The sequence below is a fragment of the Myxine glutinosa genome, chromosome 9, assembly GCF_964187855.1.
Source record: "Myxine glutinosa chromosome 9, kmMyxGlut1.1, whole genome shotgun sequence".
NCBI classification, from domain to species: Eukaryota; Metazoa; Chordata; class Myxini; order Myxiniformes; family Myxinidae; genus Myxine; species Myxine glutinosa.
The window spans coordinates 138,524,840-138,544,566 of record NC_136269.1 but is presented as its reverse complement, the minus strand read 5'-3'; the positions used below and the strand labels follow the sequence as shown (position 1 = coordinate 138,544,566).

Below are 19,727 nucleotides of genomic sequence, written 5' to 3'. Positions count from 1 at the left end.
ACAGCTATGATGCTTCAACTTTCCACCAAGATGAAATACAGCCTAATTGGGAAATTATCCAGAAGCGTGTCACCTTGATTGACCTGTTCAAGCAGGGTACCACATCAAGTACCATAATCCTCTTCCAACAAATGAACCAATTATAGGCCGGTTGGCTTTGGAATGTAAATGTGTGCAAAATTGATAGTGTGGATGTTGCAATCCCAAACACGTGCTGCTCAAACCTCAAACCTGAAACAAGATCACAGTCGATTCCATACGAGCGGGAAGTGCATATGGTCATTCGCAAAACACAAAGATGGACCAGGAAATATAGCATTACATTACAGTCCGTACATGATTAAAGTGTAATCTTTATAAAGGAGCGCCACTTTCATTCATAAAGCTGCATGAAGAAGGAAATGTATTTTAACCTATATATGTAGGGCGCCCCTTTATATGAACTTTTCCAGAGAATTACTTGGTTCCTCCTAAGAACACAAGGGTAGTCCAGCATGCACATGAGATTTTTTTTAATGTCCCTTATTTTCTATTATTTGGCATTTTCTACAAGCTACGGAATGTCCCTTCTTTTCTATACTTTGCCACATGGCACAAACCATATAAAGGGGCCTTTTCTATGCCACTGGCATTTTCCCCCAAGAATATATATATATATAACCGAACATTTTGTTATAAATGTTAACAGCATATAAAATTGATTGACGAAACAAAGAGGATTGACGAGAAGAGGAAGAAGTTCAAGGAGTGGCAGAAGGCACGGTACGGGGGCAGAAAAGGCAGAGCATGAAAGTTATAAGGCAGCCAAGAAGGCCGCAAAGAAAGAGGTAGCAAAGGCGCAGGAGGCATGCAGGAAAATGTTCGGAGAACGCTTGGATTCAGAAGAGGGTCAGAGAGCGGTATTCAGGATTGCAAAGCAGATAGCGAAAGAGAGGTGTGATGTGATGGGGGTGAGTTGCTTGAAGGATAAAGTGGGACAAATCGTTGTGGACCCAGATGGAAGAGATATGTGGAAATGCTGTTGAATGCAGATAATGAATGGGACGGCAACATAGAGAGTAACCCAGTTTTAGGACTGGCAGAGAAGATAACTGAGAAGGAAGTTGAGGAAGCGATAAAAGCAATGAAGAGTAGAAAAGCGGAAGGGCCGACGGGAGTTGTGCGAGATATGTTGAAGGCAGTGGGAAGTTGGGGTGTGAAGAGAATGACAGAAATCTGTAATCTGGTGGTGAAAGAAGGCCACATTCCAGTGGATTGGGAACTGAGTACCCTCGTCCCTCTATACAAGGGGAAAAGTGACCCTCTGGACTGTGGCTCGTATCGAGCGATAAAGTTATTGGAGCATGGAATGAAGGTATTGGAAAGGGTGTTGGAGAGGAGGATAAGGAAGAAAGTGAAGATCGACGAAATGCAGTTTGGATTTATGCCAGGAAGAGGAACGACAGACGTACTCTTTATTGTGAGGCAGTTGCAGGAGAAGTACATGGAGAAGAGGAAGAAGTTGTTTCTTGGGTTTGTTGATCTGGAGAAAGCATTCGATAGGGTTCCACGTGAAGTAGTGACATGGGCATTGAGGAAGTTAGGAGTGGAGGAATGGTTGATCAGAGTAGTGATGGCAATGTACAAAAGAGCGCGCACAGCTGTAAGGACGAAGGACGGGAACAGTGGTGAGTTTGAGGTGAACGTGGGAGTGCATCAGGGGTTGGTACTAAGTCCACTACTATTTGTAGCTGTGATGGAGGTGCTGGCTCAGAATGTAAAGAAGGGTTTACCGTGGGAGTTGTTGTATGCAGATGATCTGGTGTTGATTGCGGAAAGTATGGATGGACTGTAGGAGAAGATGAACAAGTGGAAGGAATGTATGGAGACAAATGGTCTGTAGGTGAATATCGGAAAGACGTAGGTGATGTCAAGTAGTAAAGCATGTGGTGAGGTGGAAAGAACTGGGAAGTGGCCGTGTGCTGTGTGCAGGAAGGGTGTCAGAGTGAACTCCATTCAATGTACAATGTGCGCTGAGTGGGTTCATCAAAAATGTAGTGGTCTGAGAGGGTCATTAACCAGTTTGGCAGCTACATTCAAGTGTAAGGTGTGCACAGAGGGAGCTGCAGACGGAGGAAATGTTTAGTTGGATCTTGGAGACGGCGTGAAGCTGGAAGGTGTGAAAACATTTTGCTACCTAGGAGACATGTTGAATGGAGAAGGTGGATCACACTCGGCAACGGTTGCTAGAGTAAGATGTGCATGGAAGAAGTTTCGGGAACTGAGTGGCGTGCTGACGAGGGGAGTGTCGTTGAAGCTGAAGGGAAAGGTGTATGCTGCATGTGTGAGAAGTGTTATGATTTATGGGAGCGAGATATGGGTAATGAACGTAGAGCACCAACGAAGGGTGGAAAGGGTGGAAATGTGAATGGTTCAGTGGATGTGTGGAGTATAGTTGAGAGAGAGGAAGACAAGTGATGAATTGCAAAAGATGATGGGAATAGAGCCTGTGATGGATGCTGTGAAGAGAAACAGGTTGAGATGGTTTGGTCATGTGTTGAGGAAGGATGAAAGTGACTGGTTGAGAAGAGTGATGGAAATGAATGTAGAAGGAAGTAGAGGACGGGGAAAACTGAGAAAGACTTGGCTAAAGATGGTGGAAGAAGAAATGCGGGCAAGGGGGTTAACAAGGGGAGATGCAGAAAATAGCGCAAAATGGAGAAGATTGTCATGGGGCCCGCAAGGCTAACCCCCGCTCTAGCAGGGAAAATGGCCTTAAAATGCCTGTTGTTGTTTATTTGTATATAAAACCATTAACCTCTATGCTGATTATGTCTCGCTCTGGTCAATATCTCACTTGATGATCAAAGCTGTTTGCAACTGGGATAAAACAGCTCCTCAAAAACTGTACACGTATGCTTTATCATCAATATCATTCCAAGCTTTTCCTTTTCTAAATACCTTTCTTCCTTTTCCCACAAGCCCCTGCAGTTGCCTCATCAATTTCCAAAGACATTCAATCAAGACTTATATCACTGTGTGGAAGAGACTGTTAAGATGAGTGAGAAGATGAGTGATACCAATGGAGACCAAGACCACATTGGAAAGGATAAAAGAGTATTAAACAAACAAAAAGGTAAACACTAATGCCAGCTGTGTCACATTTTGATTTTACGGCTGAAAACAAACATTGAAACTCGTTATTTCCCTCACCAGAGCAGAGAGTGCATTTGAGTCCGTTTGTCCTCAAGGAATGTGCTGACATTGGCCACAAACGCCACCTAGTGGTAGCCAGTAGTACACGTTCTCAGTGATTCAACCAAGTACCTCTAGAAAATGTATGTACAATTAGAATGCGGGTACATCCATAAACTAGAACGGCACTCAGTGGAGAGCATACCTCCGCCTGGTTGGCCATATCACTCAATGGTGAAGAATCACTTAAAAACTTCTACTATCCGGATCTTCACCAAAATCTAATTATTTCGTCCGTGTCACATACGCTACATCTCTGCCAAATTTCGTCCGAATCCGTCCACAACATTTTGAGATATTTTGTTCACAAACGGACAAACAGACAAGACAGGGGTGAAAACATAACCTCCATCCACCTTTGGTGGCGGAGGTAAATATGTACTATAAAACCACACAAAGCAAATCCTGGCGAAGGTCTGCAATGTTTGATTGCTCGTTCTAGTTTGTCTATGACCTGATCACATATATTTAAACACTCGAATCGTACAATGACGTTCAAATGGCTCAGAAAATCTAAATGAATCCCTTGGAGTTTTCCCGTTTTATTTCCAAAATGTTCCACAATATACAAACTGTTTCTGCAACATAGATAAACTTTCTGGTTTTCAGAAAAAGCTTTAGTCCAAAGGTAAATATACACATTTTTTATACAACATGGAGGTTCGTAAGTGAAATGACAAGGGATGAGGTAGGGATAAAATGAAAATGAACTGAGAAAAAAAACCGGGGGGCAGTGAGGTAATAGGCCGATCCAACAAGGGGATCAATCGGGAACCTGAATGTAAGAGGTTTGGGTTATATAGGATGAATGGGGGTCGAAAAGATTACAGGTGTAAACATCGGAGTGGAGATGAAGTTGGATAATTTTGCAAATATTGCAAACACTGTGTAAAGTTGTTAGTTTGTTTTTTCTCTCTTCCAATGATCCCATAAAAGCATTTTGATAAAGGCGCTGGATATATGTCTCTTTATACATCTTTATGGAGAAACATCTGCCCCATGATGGACAGCCTGCTGGTATAAGGCTGGCTCGGCGCACTCATTACCGGCACTTTGGCTTTGCGACTCGGTTTCCCTTCCCTGGAGTCCAGCACTTTAGACTTGTCATCGGAGCCAGTTGAGGAAGGGCGGCGTTCGTACGACTTAACACTCCGTTTTGCATCTTCAAACTGAGTGTGAACCTGCATCTGCTCCTCCTTGAAACGGTTGCAGCAGTAGAGTGCCGCGGGGTCAATCGGATGGGCCTCTGTGTTGAAAACGTAGCCACCAGCATTGAGGATGCATGGTCCAAATGGGGTGCTGACGCTGTCCCAATGTGTCCCGGCGTTGTGCAGGAAGTTTTCTGGATCAAACAACAAGTACAAGTACTTTGTTGTTTCTGCCAGGAAGAAAGACTCCATGCGGTTGTCGAGTTTGTGGTCATGAACATCTTTTATCTGGTGGGAAAAGAAGTTGTGGTCATAAAATTGGCTTTAGAGTGGAGCACCACCAAAAGTACAGATGTAGAAGATTTCACATAAAGTGAGGCAGCAAAGAGGTGGGGGTGGTTGAGAAAGGAGAAAATGGGGGTGCGGGGGGGGGGGGGGGGTGAGGTTGGAGTGGAGGTCAGGTTGGTCAGGAGGAAGAGTGTTAGGAGGAGGGGAGGAGGGATGAGCACAAGGCTTCTTTTTTTTTATATGGGGGTTTTTAAGTATGACCTCCCTCTTCCCACCCACCTCTTGACCTCCATCCACTCTTTTCTCTCCCATCTCTCAACAGCTCACTCCCTCCTTCCTTCCCTTCACCCAAAGCCTCCATTGCTCCTTGACTCCTTGTCTCTTCCCTCCTTCCACTTCTCATTCCCTGCCCCCACCCCATTCATCTACACCTCAATAGAATCTTCACCTCACTACCTATTTCCACCCCTCATTCCTCCCTCCCTCAACAACTGGCCCCTCCTGTCCCTCCCTGCACTGCTCACCCTGTCCATGCGACCCTCCACTACTCACCACATTCCTCAGTCTCTCCCACCCTCCATCCATCACTCGCCCCTCCTCAAAATATTTTATGGATTGGGGGTATTTGAGATAACATAATCACCGTCGCATGGCCACACGGGACTGAAGAAATCTTCTCGATAGCTTCCAATACATCCTGACCGAGGTGCAGCAGGAAAGGATCCTTGGTTGCACGGTAGAGGTACATTGCACTCTCGATGAGCTCTGCACACAGCGGAAAGAAAAAGCAAGTGTGCTACCTCCGAGTTATCTTGTCATTCCTCATGGATCGGATGATGTCAGCTTTCCATGCCCCATCTCCATTCATAAATAGGGATACAGTATATGAGTGGTGCAATTATGCTGTTCATTTGGAGTGTTGCATCCTCACCGGGACGCAGTGGATAGCCCTCACGCTTGTCCACGGGCATGCTATGGGGGATGTTGTAGAATTCCGGCAGGCCCCCATACTTCTGCCACACTTGATGGTAGTTGTGTAAAGTTTTCATGGCACTGTCAATGTCACCAACCAAGCTCTACCGCACATGAACATTCTGGTTCGTCAACAGCGGGGGACACATCCACTGCCCACGCGACTGTGCTGTTCATATGATTTATTATATGTTGCATTAATCCCCAAGTCTCAACAAAACATGAGCAAAAGAGGTTTCAGAAACTGAGCATCTTCACAAAAGGTTCAGCCAACTTTGATATCTTGCTTTAAATTCATTATCAATCTTAAGAAATAGTAAACATACTCCCCTCATGCTGTGATAGTTACGATTGTGGATGCAAAAAATCCACATTCAAGTGCGGAGATGGGAAACTCGACAACTGGGAATGCCAAGTTCCAATTGGGGATGTTTCTAAAGGCACGTTTCAGTAACCGATACAATCACCGGCTGCTACCCTCATGTGTGAAGGTGCACCTTGGAACATCTCAATGTCAACAACCACCTTTGGGGTAAAAGGTGTGCTTGCAGTCAAGGTAGCAGATTGGGAAACTAACGTTGAGGCCTGAAAGTCCACAAGGTCATTGCAAGTCTGTACACAACATGTGCACGTGTGACCAACTTCCCATTGCCTCGTCATCGTAAAGATAATGCAATGTGGCACCGCACAACACTATCCACGGATGGTGGGAGAGTGGTTGTGTTTATCACGGGGATATTATCAACTGTTAATTAAAATTAAGGTTGTCACATAATTCAAACCATCATACTAAAATATGTGTGGCTTAGCGGTTAGGGTGCCGGCTTGGGATCTTAGGATCCTGGGTTCGAATCCCGGTCGATCGCTGATTTAACACCAGGGGGGTTGACTCAGCCTGTCATCCTTCCAAGGTCGGCAAATTGAGTACCAGTTCACTGGTAATTCCCTGTGTGTCGCAAGAGGCGACTAACAGGGTTGGCGGCAGGAAGGGCATCCGGCCATAAAACTGCTTCAAAAAGGGGACCAAGGTGCCCCAAAAAGGCCAAACCCTGCTCTGTGGGGGAAAATGGCCTTTAAAGGTGGTTCTATACTAAAATACGCCATTTGGTGTCTGTCTGTCTGTCTGATTAATTTTTGACCATGATACATTCCGTCGTTACTTATCCAATCTAGTGGTTTTCTCCCCTGAGCGGGTTTTCCCCGCCATTGCCATCAATGGGTTGCGTGTTGAGGTGTATAGCCATATTAAGTTAGCTTTATCGTGACGTTTTTCCAAAGCCGCTTCGAATAACAAAACAAACGATAATAGCATGATATTAATGTTATTACAAAACAATATTAATACTATTAACTAGCCGAAACCCGTGGAACATCCACGGAAGGGAGGATGTGGTGTATGGATAGAGTGTACCATTATGGATGGCATAGGGGATTTGCTTGTCCGAGTAAGAGTTAGGAAGAAAGATGAGAATGAAGAGTGCATATATGAACAACGATCGCTGACACCGGCACAAATGCATGCTCTGGATTGTCCACTTAGTGGACGGTTTGCTTTCGCCTTCGCCTGTCCAATCAGCGGACGGCTTGCTTCGCCTTCGCCCAGCAGACGCCAATACGATGGCGTCGTAAGATGGCGTCGTATCGGCAGTTAATCGGATGCTTTTGGGCCCCAACGTCGGCGAATTCAGATTTTTCGAGTATGGCTGTACGTGATAAACAAAGAGCGCGGTTCGTAGATCGTAAATCCATTAGTGCCGTGGGCATCGGGTCACTGGGTGCGGCGTAAAAGGGATAACCAAAGTCGAGTCCTTACGCTATTATTATATAGATATCCCACCTCCCCAAGGGGTTTTTCCTCCTTGAACAAACATCAAGTCAACATTTATAAATAGCTTGTCATGGCGTTTCTGTGGGAGCAACGACCCAATGGCCTACACCAGAAGTAAAAATATTATAAACCACAAACACGTATGATTAGCTTTTTAAACAGCCGTTAATGCTGCTTATAACACTAAACAAAGAAATTTTGAGGAATCCCGACATCCTTGAGGTAGGTTTTACTTACAGAATTGAGCTAATTGGATTTTCTACTGTACTCTACTGTACTCTATATCCCTCACAAGGGTTGGGTTAATAACATGACCCTTTCTGCCGATACCGTGGCGTTTTTCGTAGTGAACTTTTGAAACTCACTCCTGCTATTTAACACGAAACTGAAAGGGAGGAAGCTCGGGTTGTGCTCATTTACCAAGCAGCGAGCTAGCGCTTGCCAAGCCAGCCGTTCCTTAACGATTTTGAATGGAGTGCTTGCTCGAATGCATAAACCACTTGGCGATCTCTCTACAAGAAACTTAGTAAATTAATACACACCCAATGTTCTTGAGACTCGACCTCGACCATAGATCGACTGTAACCTATATACCCCAAAGAGGAATGACACTTCCTGCCCCTCCCGTAGTGAGTGGGTGTACCTGATATAACATGTTATAATGTCATGCACTGTCTGATCCTTTCAATGACCTGATCTAACATGTTATACTGTCAAGCATGTTCTGATCCATTCAATTATCTAATCTTAACAAATAATAGTAATAATAATTGGCAATAATAACATGGGTCCCCCTGCCGCTCCCGAAGTGAGAGGGTGTACTCATCTATCAAATTTAAAAGTACATTTTACACAAATAGACCTGTGTGATCAAATAAAATCTGACGTCATTCGAACTGACAGAGTAAGATATCAGGTTTAAAAATAACGTACCAAGGGAAAGTGACATACCTGCAGGCCAGGCCAAAAGGCCTCAAGTGACTGGAATACAGGCATGGAAACGGTGCCCTTTGACATTTGGACCCACATGTACCAATCATCATGCCTCATGTATTTCTCAATGACTTGGACAAACTCTAACAAAAAGAAGAAGCAGAAAAAGAATGAGACCCACACGCTCAGATACACGACACTTGCAGCAATGGATTTCACATGCTCGTGATCATCCTGTTCTTGACCGCACTTAAAGGGAAACCAAACTCTAAAACACAGAATTACTACATCTGATAGTTGTTTAATTTTCCATTTTCCAACCTACAGTCGTGGCCGAAAATATTGGCACCCTTGCACTTTTTTCAAATAATGCACCATTTCTTCCAGAAAATTGTTGAAATTGAAAAATATTTTGGTATCAACATTTGTATTTCTTTGGTTTGCAGTGGAACAAAACAAAAAAGCTGAAAAAATTACTACATTTCAGCTTATTCCACAAAGTAATCCTAAAATGGCCCAGATAATATTATTGGCACCGATTAGAAATTGTTAGAAATAATTAGATTTCAAGCAGGTGATTCTCCCTTACTTTGGGAATGAACTCACCTATGGTGAGTTGCAGGTGCCCACAATATAAAAAAATCTCTCATTCAACACCAGTTTGAATGGAGAAAAGGAGTCATTCTGCTGTTTTGTGTCACTGTGTGTACCGCAATGAGAATGGAGAAAAGAAAGAAAACCAGGGAATTGTCTGAGGAGGTCAGGCACAAGATTGTAGCCAAGCATGGACAATCTCAAGGCTACAAGTCCATCTCCAGAGACCTTGATGTTCTTGTGTTCACCGTACGCAATGTTACCAGGAAGTTTAAGGCCCATGGCACTGTAGCCAACCTCTCTGGATGTGGCCGCAAGAGAAAACATGATCGGTCAATTGCAGCGAAGGATTTTTTGAATGGTAGAGAAAGCACCTCGATCAACTGCCAAAACAGATTAACGCTGACCTTCAGACACACGGTACGACAGTTTCAACTCGCACCATCCGTCACCAACTCAATGAAAGGGGGTTCTACGGCAGGAGACCCAGGAGGACCCCACTGCTAAGAAAGCCCAACTTGAGTTTGCCAAAACACACCCGAACAAGCCAAAATCCTTCTAGGAGAATGTCCTGTGAACTGAGACCAAATTAGAGCTTTGTGGTAAAGCACATCATCTCTATGTTTACAGAAAACAAAAGGAAGCTTTCAAAGAAAAGAACACCTTCCCTACAGTCAAACATGGAGGAGGTTCAGTGATGTTTTGGAGTTGCTGTGCTGCCTCTGGCACTGGGTGCCTGGAATGTGTGCATGGCATCATGAAATCAGGAGATCAGGAGATTACCAAGGCACTTTGGAGCGCAATGTTCAACCCAGTGTCAGAAAGCTGAGACTCCGTCGAAGGTCATGGGTCTTGCAGCAGGACAATGACCACAAACACACTTCAAAAAGCACCCAGCAATGGTTCAAGACAAAACCATGGACTGTTCTGAAGTGGCCAGCAATGAGTCCAGATCTAAATCCCATTGAACACCTGGGGGGAGATTTGAAAACAGGAGTTGGGAGAAGGCACCCTTCAAATCTGGGAGAACTGGAGCAGTTTGCACAAGAAGAGTGGGCGAAACTGCCAGTAGAGAGGTGTAGGAAGCTCATTCATGGCTATAGGAAGCGCTTGACTGCAGTGATTTTGTCCAAAGTCTGTGATACCAAATATTAAGTCGAGGGTGTCAATAATTTTGTCAATGCCATTTCTTTTTATTTTCTGATTTAAAAGGATATATTAAGTTCTGAATCAAAAACAAAGGTTCTGTAATGTTAACAGTGAAATAAAGAATTGTGGAGACCAAATACTTTTGTCAATTTCAACTTATTTTCAGAGAAAATTGTGAGTTATTTGAGCAAAGTGCAAGGGTGCAAATATTTTTGGCTACGACTTTATAAGGGGGATGGGGGTGGGAAATCAACATTATTCCGCAAAGGAGACCTTCAGGAAATTTCCCAGTGGTTTCTACAGAGGACACAATGTTTTGGTTTTCTGGATCTCTGGAAAGTCAAAAGTCTTTTTCTGGGTGAGAAAAGTCAAAACGATTTCCAAAAGCCTAATGAAGGCCCTCAACACATGAGCTGCTAAAACTATCTACAAACCTGACTGCCCGAGTAATTCCATGAACATCGACGCATTTGAATTCTTATGGTGGCACGACCATCCATGTTTAACCGAAGATGCACGTCTGAACCATTTGTGACAAAGGGTGTAAACTTGAACTGCGTCCCCAATTCTACACTCTGTTCCACATCGTGTTTGGAGCGGGCATTTCTTGATGCTTTCCAAGGAAACGAAATGTGGATCTCCGTGGAAGACCACATAGACAGCTGTGTTCCACCGGAAGCGGTCGTGGACAGCCAAACAAACCCACGTACGTGGTCTTCGAGAGCTGTTTGCTGGAGACCGCACTTCACCAACCTATATGCTCAGAGATGCATGGCTGCTCCTAACTGATCTGCACAGACTTGTGAAAGACAGAAGTCCACTCGAATAAAGACCACGAGGCATTGTCAGCTATCCTACAGCGAACAAATTACACGTCACTGAAGATTGTCAGGTTTTCTCCTCTCAGTAGCACTTTCACCAAGTACCACAATTAGCAAATTTAACCAGCAAGGCACGAAGTCTCCGAAATAGCCAAATAATGAGACTACAAACAGCAACCGCTTTACCTCTGCAAGGCATGGTGTAGTTACAGTCGACAGGCAAATCGTGCCCTGACAAATTCCAGGTGCAACGTGTCTGACAGATGACAGGGATACAATGGTGGGACATAATCCCAAACAATAAGTTCCTTCAGCACTTTGACCTTTCAGGAATCAGAGCCGTGATTAGAAAGAATCAAAAACATTGGTCTGATAGTTAATCTGTTCACATGTCCAATGGTAGGATCCATCTTTAATCGTTAACTCCAGCAAGGTACTCACCTGAAGGACGGTCGATCAACCTTACACAGATGTTCGTAAAGCGACTATCAAGTGCTGCAGCATTGACCCAGACACCTTGGAATATACAATAGCCAGACGGGTGCCGCACCGGGCAAATCTCTGCTGCGAGTGATACTGAATCCTTGGGAGGTCACAACACCAAGGTTATGAAGGACAAGCCGCTCGTGACATCATCCATCTGACAAATCCAGATCCAGCAATCATGTGTTGGTCCTCATGGCAAGTTCTCTGCCTTCTCTGTTGAAGCTGGTGTCTACCGAAGCAGTTTTGGGACACGACCTAGTCTTGATTTATACAAATATATGAAGTGGATGAAGGTCGTGGGTCGTGGATGAAGCGTTGGTAATAACACCTGGTACTCATGGATGCAGTGAAATCCAAACCGTGGGAATCATCGACAACACTGAAAGAAAAACCGAGGTGGAGGGTGTACTCTATTTATCGACACCCGTAAATAACGCTCACACTCAGCGCCACCTTGTGAACCTCTCCAGATTACTCCTACCGAAGGAGTTAGGGCTAGGAGTTAAGGGAAGGAGCTAGGGCTAGGAGTTAGGGATCTTTGTTTTTCACATTTCATTCTACTTTTTCACATTTCTCCTTATTCATTCTAATTCTTGCTTGTTCTTTCTTTCTCTCTTTCTTCATCTATCTGTCCAAGGAGAAGTGATTTCTTGCAGATATTTTTTCTGGAAGGTTCACTTGGCTGCACCTGGATGGGTTTGTGGGTAGAGGAGTAGCAGCTGAAACCTGAATCATATCCAGGTTCCTCCTGATGACTCCATCTTTGCTCTTTGCTTATTCGGGTTCCTTCTGATGACTCCAATGTAATATTTGGTTTTCCATTTCACTATGGAACCACCTTAGTTTACTCCCATTTTGTACCGGTATTACTTCAACCACCTTTCACAGTATAAACTACAAAGACATAACCACTTACCCTTGAACATTTCCATGTATTTTGGTTCTTGAAGTAAAATGGCAGCTTTAAGAAGGTACTCAAAGTAGGAATCGACCCCAGCACCGATCCCTGCATCTTCAGCCACCCAGTGGGAATTGTTCACATTGATGTGGTTCCCAACCTGTGGAAAAAGCAAACCAATAAAAATCTCTTCACAAATGGACAAACGCGCCGATTCGGGTATAGGTTGTGTACGACTAGGTATTTACCAAGCCAATGTCGGAGCGCGACTCCCAGAGGGCTCGCAGTGCACGCCGAGCTGCCTCTTCGAACACAGGGTCACCCGTGAGACGACTCAGAGTGGCGAACTCCAGGATGAAGGTCCCGACGCCAGCCGTGCAGGTAACAGGCGTTTCATTAGCATGTACGCCATGCAGCAGGTTCACCGTGCCGTAAGGCATGCCCGTTTGTGTGTGAAAGGCTATGCACACGCACCAACCTCGTGCATCAGTAACATGTGACAAAGCAGAGCAACCGCAACAACCAAGAAGCGAGTTTAATGGTTGCCAAGATTGCCAGCTGCTGGACTATCCACAAATACTTCAGTACAAGCACCTTCCATGCGCATACATATTCAGACACGAGAGCACAAGAAGAAGACAAATATTGAACCATTTGGATGAAATAGCCATGAAAGACCAAGCGAAGAAGCATTGCTTAGAAATGACTACCTGGCAGTAACTTGCGCGCAGCATCTTCTGCTAGACGAAGCAGAGGACCAGTGCAAGGCCAGTCAGGCTCCAGCTCCATGCCGGCCATCTTGGATAGCATATGAGCAGAGAGCAAACCACCCACAACTACAAGAACAATGGAAATAGAATCATTCACTCATCCTTGCTTCACAGCCTTTCATGAAGAAAAGGTCACTTTGTTATGCCAAGGTTACCTTCATCTGGAAATAAAGGTAAACTTGTAAAATGAAATGACATGATAAGCTTCAAACAAAACCTGTTAAATGAAACAATATGATAAGCTTCAAACAAAACTGTGCAAAGTTATAGAGCCACAGGACATATCTATTCACATCAAAGTACAGAATATCCAAGTGTGTGTGTGTGTCATTGGTTGTTATCTCCATATGCAGGTTTCAGAAGGTGGAACAAAGCCCTCCCAGATCTCACAGTATCCATATTCGTGTGTGTATGTATATGTATGAGTGTGTGTATCCCCCTTCAAAACTCCCTCCTCATCCCTCCCCTTCTAAACTCCCCCCTCACACCTCCCCTTCAAATCTCCCCCCTTTACTATCTTTCTCCAATTCTCTGCCCTCCCCCCGTCCTCCTCAAAGGTGCCTCCACCCCACTTCCTCTCCCTTCTATCTCATACCCACACCTCCTCCAAACTTCTACTTTTCTCTGCCCCCCTCAAACAACACCTCACTGTGCCTCATCCCATTACCATCAAACCTTTTGTCCTCCTCATCCTTCCCTTTCTCCTAACTCTTCTGCAATGTCTGACACACTATCAACAGCTCTCCCTACCTCCCCCTCTCACCCCTCATCTTACCCTACCCCTCCCTTGTCCTGTAGCCGATGCTCCCCCTCCCTCTTCCTTAACAGTATGGACCTCTTCCGTGACGGATTGATCTCTCCATTCAGGTTGCTTCTGACAAACCAGACATAATCTGCTTAACAGAAACTTTCCTTCTTCAAGATGTCTCTGAGTCCTTAATATCTCTTCCTGGTTAATCCCTCCTCCAGTATGATAGACCTGAGTCTTGTCCTGGTGGTGGGGTTGCTATCTTTATCAAAAATTTCCTCACTCTCCTTGCACTACCCAATCTCCACCTCACCCCCAGGAGTACCTCTGGCTATGGCTTCCCCTCCGCTCCCACCTTTTGTTCAAATGTGTGTTGTTCCGTCCTCCAAACAGTGATGACTTCATTTAAATCTCCCTGTCTGACAACATGGCCCAACTTATATCCACTCATCCCAACTCTCTTCCTCATATGTGGCAACTTTAACTGTCATCATGCCAGCTCGCTGGGTGTGGGTACCTCTCACACCAGCCATCGCACCTCAGAAAAGGACTTCTGTGACTCACTGGGACTGACACAATCTGTCAATTTCCCGACCCGGATCTCAGTCAATGGAGTATCTTCTCTTCTAGACTTGGTTATGACAAACTTCCTTGCAAATGTCTGCTGTTCTTCTGCTCCAATTGGCTCATATGATCATGTGCTTGTTGAAGTGGACATCTCTCTGGCCATTCTCAGAGAGCCTCCTCAGCGCCGGAAAGTCTGGCATTTCATTCAGGCCGACTGGCACGGTCTTCAAGCAGCCATCAATCATCTGGACTGGTCTCCCATCTCTACTGCCTCTGACATCAACTCTTCCTGGGAATTCTTCCAAATTAAACTGCTCTCTCATGCACAGATTTATCCCATCTCGTCTTCAGTTGTCATACCCTTCCTCCCGTCCATGGTACACTGAATCTTGTGGAGAGGCAGTTGCCATGAAACAACTTGCCTTGACTTCATGGAAGGCTAATCCAACTGAAGGCAATTTCAGTTCCTTTCACAAAGCTCTGAACAAGTGTGTCTACCCTCATTTCAATGGTAAGTAATACATAATTAATCAATAGACGTACGCAATTAATAGACATAAAAAGTATGCCTCACGCAAGCGTGCGCACACACACACACACAAACTCTCTCACACACACACACACACACACACACACACACACACCTCATCAATTTATAGTAGATAATATTGATTAAACATATATTTCTTTATAGATAGTATTAAATAATTATTTTATTAATGATCAGGATTATAAATAATGAAATTGATATATGTGGGAAAATTACATGCCCAGACCAGGAATCGAACCCAGGTCCTCTGGTGAAGCGTACCAGTGCTCTGCTATCTGAGCTATCTGGTGACCCTCCCAGCCATTTGTGTTCTGTAAAGAGACAACTTTTTATATTTGTCTTGTTTCAATCCAAGGGGCTGGTTCTGCTTTTGTTTTCTTTGTGTAGCCCCCACCTCGAGTGGCCCTGTCGGCTTTGTGGCGAGCAATATCCCATAAAATAAAATTTAAAAAATCTCAAAATTAAGATTTTGAAGACATTTGATAAGAATTTTTTCTATTTTTTTTGTATACAAGATCGAGGCTCGTGAAAGAGGTAACATTAATCACACAAAAAGTCAAACCGACACACAAAACACAAAAAATAAGGGGAGCGGTAGACAAAATGGGGAGAGAGGGGGAAGGACACAAACACAACATTTGAGAGCAGGGACATCGAGAGAACTGTGGGAGGGAGAGGGCTTGGGGGGAGGTGGGAAAGGTATAAAACATATGGACACTGCAAGGACTTCCAGGAAAGAAGTTGGAATTTCGAAAAAGTGTATCTGGGGTGAATTAGCGGTGGTAGAAAAGATCAAGGTTTTGGATGGGGGAAGATAAGAGATGGTGGTGAACAGCTGCTTTGAAGACCTGGAGGGATGAGTGGGATTGAAGAGAGAGTTTGTTCCAGAGGCGGGAAAAAAGGGGAATAAAAGAGTGAAGGTGAGCAGAGAGCCTAGATTTTGGCAATTTACCCATAAGAGGGTTGCTGGCAGATCTTGTGCGACCTGTAGGAATATTTGGGGGACAGAGCACAGAGAGAGCTGGGGGAGCAAGGCCGGAGAGGAGTCGGTAGAAGACAGAAAGACCACCAACCTGCCTGCGGTGAGTGAGTGAAAGGCCCTCGGAGTTAGCTTCATCGTGGGAGATTCCAATGATTCTGAAAGCTTTGGTTTCAACAGCGTGAAGTCGAGTTGGGTGTGAGGCAGGAGCACCGGCCCAGAGGGGGGAACGACCCAGAGGGAGCGGCCCAGAGGGAATTAAAAGTACTAGGGCATGCCCGTACTATATATATATCTAAAATTATATCCCCCCCCCCTCTATTTACATGAAATGGTTTGGTCCATGAAATGTTTTGGTCTATTCGCAACGCCAAAGCGAACGGCGAACGCTTTACATGAAATGGTTTGGTCCATGAAATGTTTTGGTCCATTCGCAACGCCAAAGCGAACGGCGAACGGCTTGCGAGTACAGTGACAATCCCCCCCCCCCCCCCTCTATTTACATGAAATGGTTTTAATTAGTTTTAAAACATAGTTTAACGCCAACATAGCGGCAACATAGTTTGCCAACGTGAAATAAATGAATACGCTCTCAAATGTGCCGTCCGAGGCAGAGTGTGTTCGCCACGTTCGGCACACGCGATAGCTCGCTGCTCTCTGATTGGTTGAATCGTTTTTTGGACATAGCTCGGTAAGTAATTGTCCGATTAATATGAAACCTTGAAAAGGCACATCCTCGGGTCCCCAGCAATATACCTGGCAAGTTTAAAGTATATCGGACCCGTGGTTGTCGAGAAACAGCGGTCACAGACAAACAAACAAACAAACAAACACACATACAGAGATTACTGGAATTATAGATAGATAATAACTTAAGGCCAAACAATAAAAAAAACAGAAATTGATACGAATACATCAATGGATATGCCTCCATCCACTCAAATGTCAACCCACTGTTGCCTTTGATTTCAATTAAAAAGGTCACATGAGATCGAGTGAGAGATAAGTGGAAGAGAGAAAACATCAGATGCTTCAAACTCGAATTGTGGTCTGAAAAATGATTTTCAAATGGCACATGACCTTTGACCTGTTGTTCCAAAATGGAATCAGCTCATCTTTGTATTACAGTCCAGACTTGTGCTAAAACGGATAATGGGCGCACAGCGCCGCCCTCCTTCGACAGTGGAGGCATAAAAATAAAGTTAAAGTAAAAAAACCGATCATAAGTCATGCTTCGTGTATGATAATTAATCAATATATTCAGTCCCTGACCAAACCAACGCTATCCTCAATAATTATGGTAGATCAGGAAGCAGAACGGTCTGATTTATATTTGGGATGGGGGCTGTGGGGGCCATATTTATATTTGGGAGGGGGCATAGACGGTGGGGGCCATATTTATATTTGGGAGGGGCATAGACGGTGGGGGCCATATTTATATTTGGGAGGGGGCATAGACGGTGGGGGCCATATTTATATTTGGGAGGGGGCATAGACGGTGGGGGCCATATTTATATTTGGGAGGGGGCATAGACGGTGGGGGCCATATTTATATTTGGGAGGGGGCATAGACGGTGGGGGCCATATTTATATTTGGGAGGGGGCATAGACGGTGGGGGCCATATTTATATTTGGGAGGGGGCATAGACGGTGGGGGCCATATTTATATTTGGGAGGGGGCATAGATGGTGGGGGCTATATTCATATTTGGGAGGGGGCATAGACGGTGGGGGCCATATTTATATTTGGGAGGGGGCATAGACGGTGGGGCCATATTTATATTTGGGAGGGGGCATAGACGGTGGGGGCCATATTTATATTTGGGAGGGGGCATAGACGGTGGGGGCCATATTTATATTTGGGAGGGGGCATAGACGGTGGGGGCCATATTTATATTTGGGAGGGGGCATAGAGGTTGGTTTGCTATATTCCATCCAGGTAAAGTCATGCTTGGGTACGAGTGTGCACGCCTTCAGCAAGAACATTGAGGTACACACTTTGTTTTGGTATGCACAACGTCATGGCTCATGGAGGAGCTGGAGCATTGAATGGATCAGGACGTCACAGAACAAAAGGAACAATAGAAAGAGAATGTGGAGGAGGATGGCACCATCAGCAGGTATGAGGGACAAAATAGAGGGAGACTTGGACAAAAGGGATGTGGGAAGGAATGAGGGATATGAGAGGACATATGGGATTGACAAGATGGATACAGAAATAAACTGTCAGGAACAAAACATTGGAAACTTGAAAGGCCTTGGCGAGGGTTAATGGGGGTAGAAAAGATCATGGTTGTGGAAGGAGGATGATCTGACATGCTGGTGAAGAGCTGTCTTGAAGCCCTGAAGGGAATATTGAGATTAAAGACACTGAATAAGTTGGTTCCGCATGTGGGGAGAAAGCGGCACGAATGAGTGGAGGCGAGCTGCGATTCTGGATGGTGAACACTTCGTTATAACAAAAGAAACAGGGTGGCAGAAAAAGCCCAAAAGCTCTTGGTTTGTCTTCAAGTCGATTCGAGACAAAGTACATGAACACCGGTTGTTGTGGCATTCGGACAAAATCTTGTACAAACATTGCTTGCCAAAAGGACATCCATTTCTAAAAACGAACGGCAACTATAAACGTCGAGGAAATAAAATCTTCTTCATAAATTCATTCACCTCGAATGTTCGTTTCAAACACAGACACGTTCACGTCCTGCGTAAAGTCGATGGTGTTTTGGAGCAAATGTGAGACGCGGCGGAACTCGCTCGTATTCCCAAGTACCTGGAACACACAAACAGGTGAACACACACATGAGAACACGTGAACACACGCACATTGCACTCCTCTCGACGTGGAGATTCTTGGTAGTATGTGTAAGCGATTTTGGCAGTTTATATTTGGGAGGGGGCATAGACGGTGGGGGCCATATTTATATTTGGGAGGGGGCATAGACGGTGGGGGCCATATTTATATTTGGGAGGGGGCATATACGGTGGGGGCCATATTTATATTTGGGAGGGGGCATAGACGGTGGGGGCCATATTCATATTTGGGAGGGGGCATAGACGGTGGGGGCCATATTCATATTTGGGAGGGGGCATAGACGGTGGGGGCCATATTTATATTTGGGAGGGGGCATAGACGGTGGGGGCCATATTTATATTTGGGAGGGGGGGGGGTGGGGGCCATATTTATATTTGGGAGGGGGCATAGACGGTGGGGGCCATATTTATATTTGGGAGGGGGCATAGACGGTGGGGGCCATATTTATATTTGGGAGGGGGCATATACGGTGGGGGCCATATTTATATTTGGGAGGGGGCATAGACGGTGGGGGCCATATTCATATTTGGGAGGGGGCATAGACGGTGGGGGCCATATTCATATTTGGGAGGGGGCATAGACGGTGGGGGCCATATTTATATTTGGGAGGGGGCATAGACGGTGGGGGCCATATTTATATTTGGGAGGGGGCATAGACGGTGGGGGCCATATTTATATTTGGGAGGGGGCATAGACGGTGGGGGCCATATTTATATTTGGGAGGGGGCATAGACGGTGGGGGCCATATTTATATGGGGGAAGGGGGAGGGGAGGGGGTGGAGGGTGAGGGATGGGAGGGGGAGGGTGAGGGATGGGAGGGGGAGGGTGAGGGATGGGTAGGGGGGAGGGATGGGAGGGGGAGAGGGGAGGGGTAGGAGGGGAGGGGTAGGAGGGGAGAGGGAGGGGAGAAGGAGGAGTAGGAGGGGGAGGGGGGAGGTGTGGGAGGGGTAG

At 45.3% G+C, this 19,727-nt stretch overlaps 2 protein-coding genes across 4 annotated transcripts in view; one reads left to right on the top strand and one right to left on the bottom strand.

The window, feature by feature from the left end:
• LOC137415439 (interleukin-20 receptor subunit alpha-like) overlaps nucleotides 1-4,185 on the top strand; it is an 82,089-nt gene extending 77,904 nt beyond the window's left edge. For all 3 annotated transcript variants that reach the window (XM_068101018.2, XM_068101019.2, XM_078784997.1), the window contains exon 7: nucleotides 2,962-4,185. In XM_068101018.2, the coding sequence (XP_067957119.1) occupies nucleotides 2,962-3,126 (165 nt within the window). In that variant the 3' untranslated portion in view covers nucleotides 3,127-4,185. The remainder of the gene's footprint in view (nucleotides 1-2,961) is intronic.
• The window catches only part of EDEM2 (ER degradation enhancing alpha-mannosidase like protein 2), a 40,394-nt gene continuing 24,427 nt past the window's right edge, over nucleotides 3,761-19,727 (bottom strand). Inside the window, exons 4-11 of the mRNA XM_068101016.2 lie at nucleotides 18,629-18,734; nucleotides 13,062-13,187; nucleotides 12,600-12,811; nucleotides 12,370-12,511; nucleotides 8,422-8,546; nucleotides 5,602-5,746; nucleotides 5,314-5,435; nucleotides 3,761-4,670 (exon numbers count right to left, since the gene is read on the bottom strand). Coding sequence (XP_067957117.1) covers nucleotides 4,203-4,670; nucleotides 5,314-5,435; nucleotides 5,602-5,746; nucleotides 8,422-8,546; nucleotides 12,370-12,511; nucleotides 12,600-12,811; nucleotides 13,062-13,187; nucleotides 18,629-18,734 — 1,446 coding nt within the window. The 3' untranslated portion in view covers nucleotides 3,761-4,202. The remainder of the gene's footprint in view (nucleotides 4,671-5,313; nucleotides 5,436-5,601; nucleotides 5,747-8,421; nucleotides 8,547-12,369; nucleotides 12,512-12,599; nucleotides 12,812-13,061; nucleotides 13,188-18,628; nucleotides 18,735-19,727) is intronic.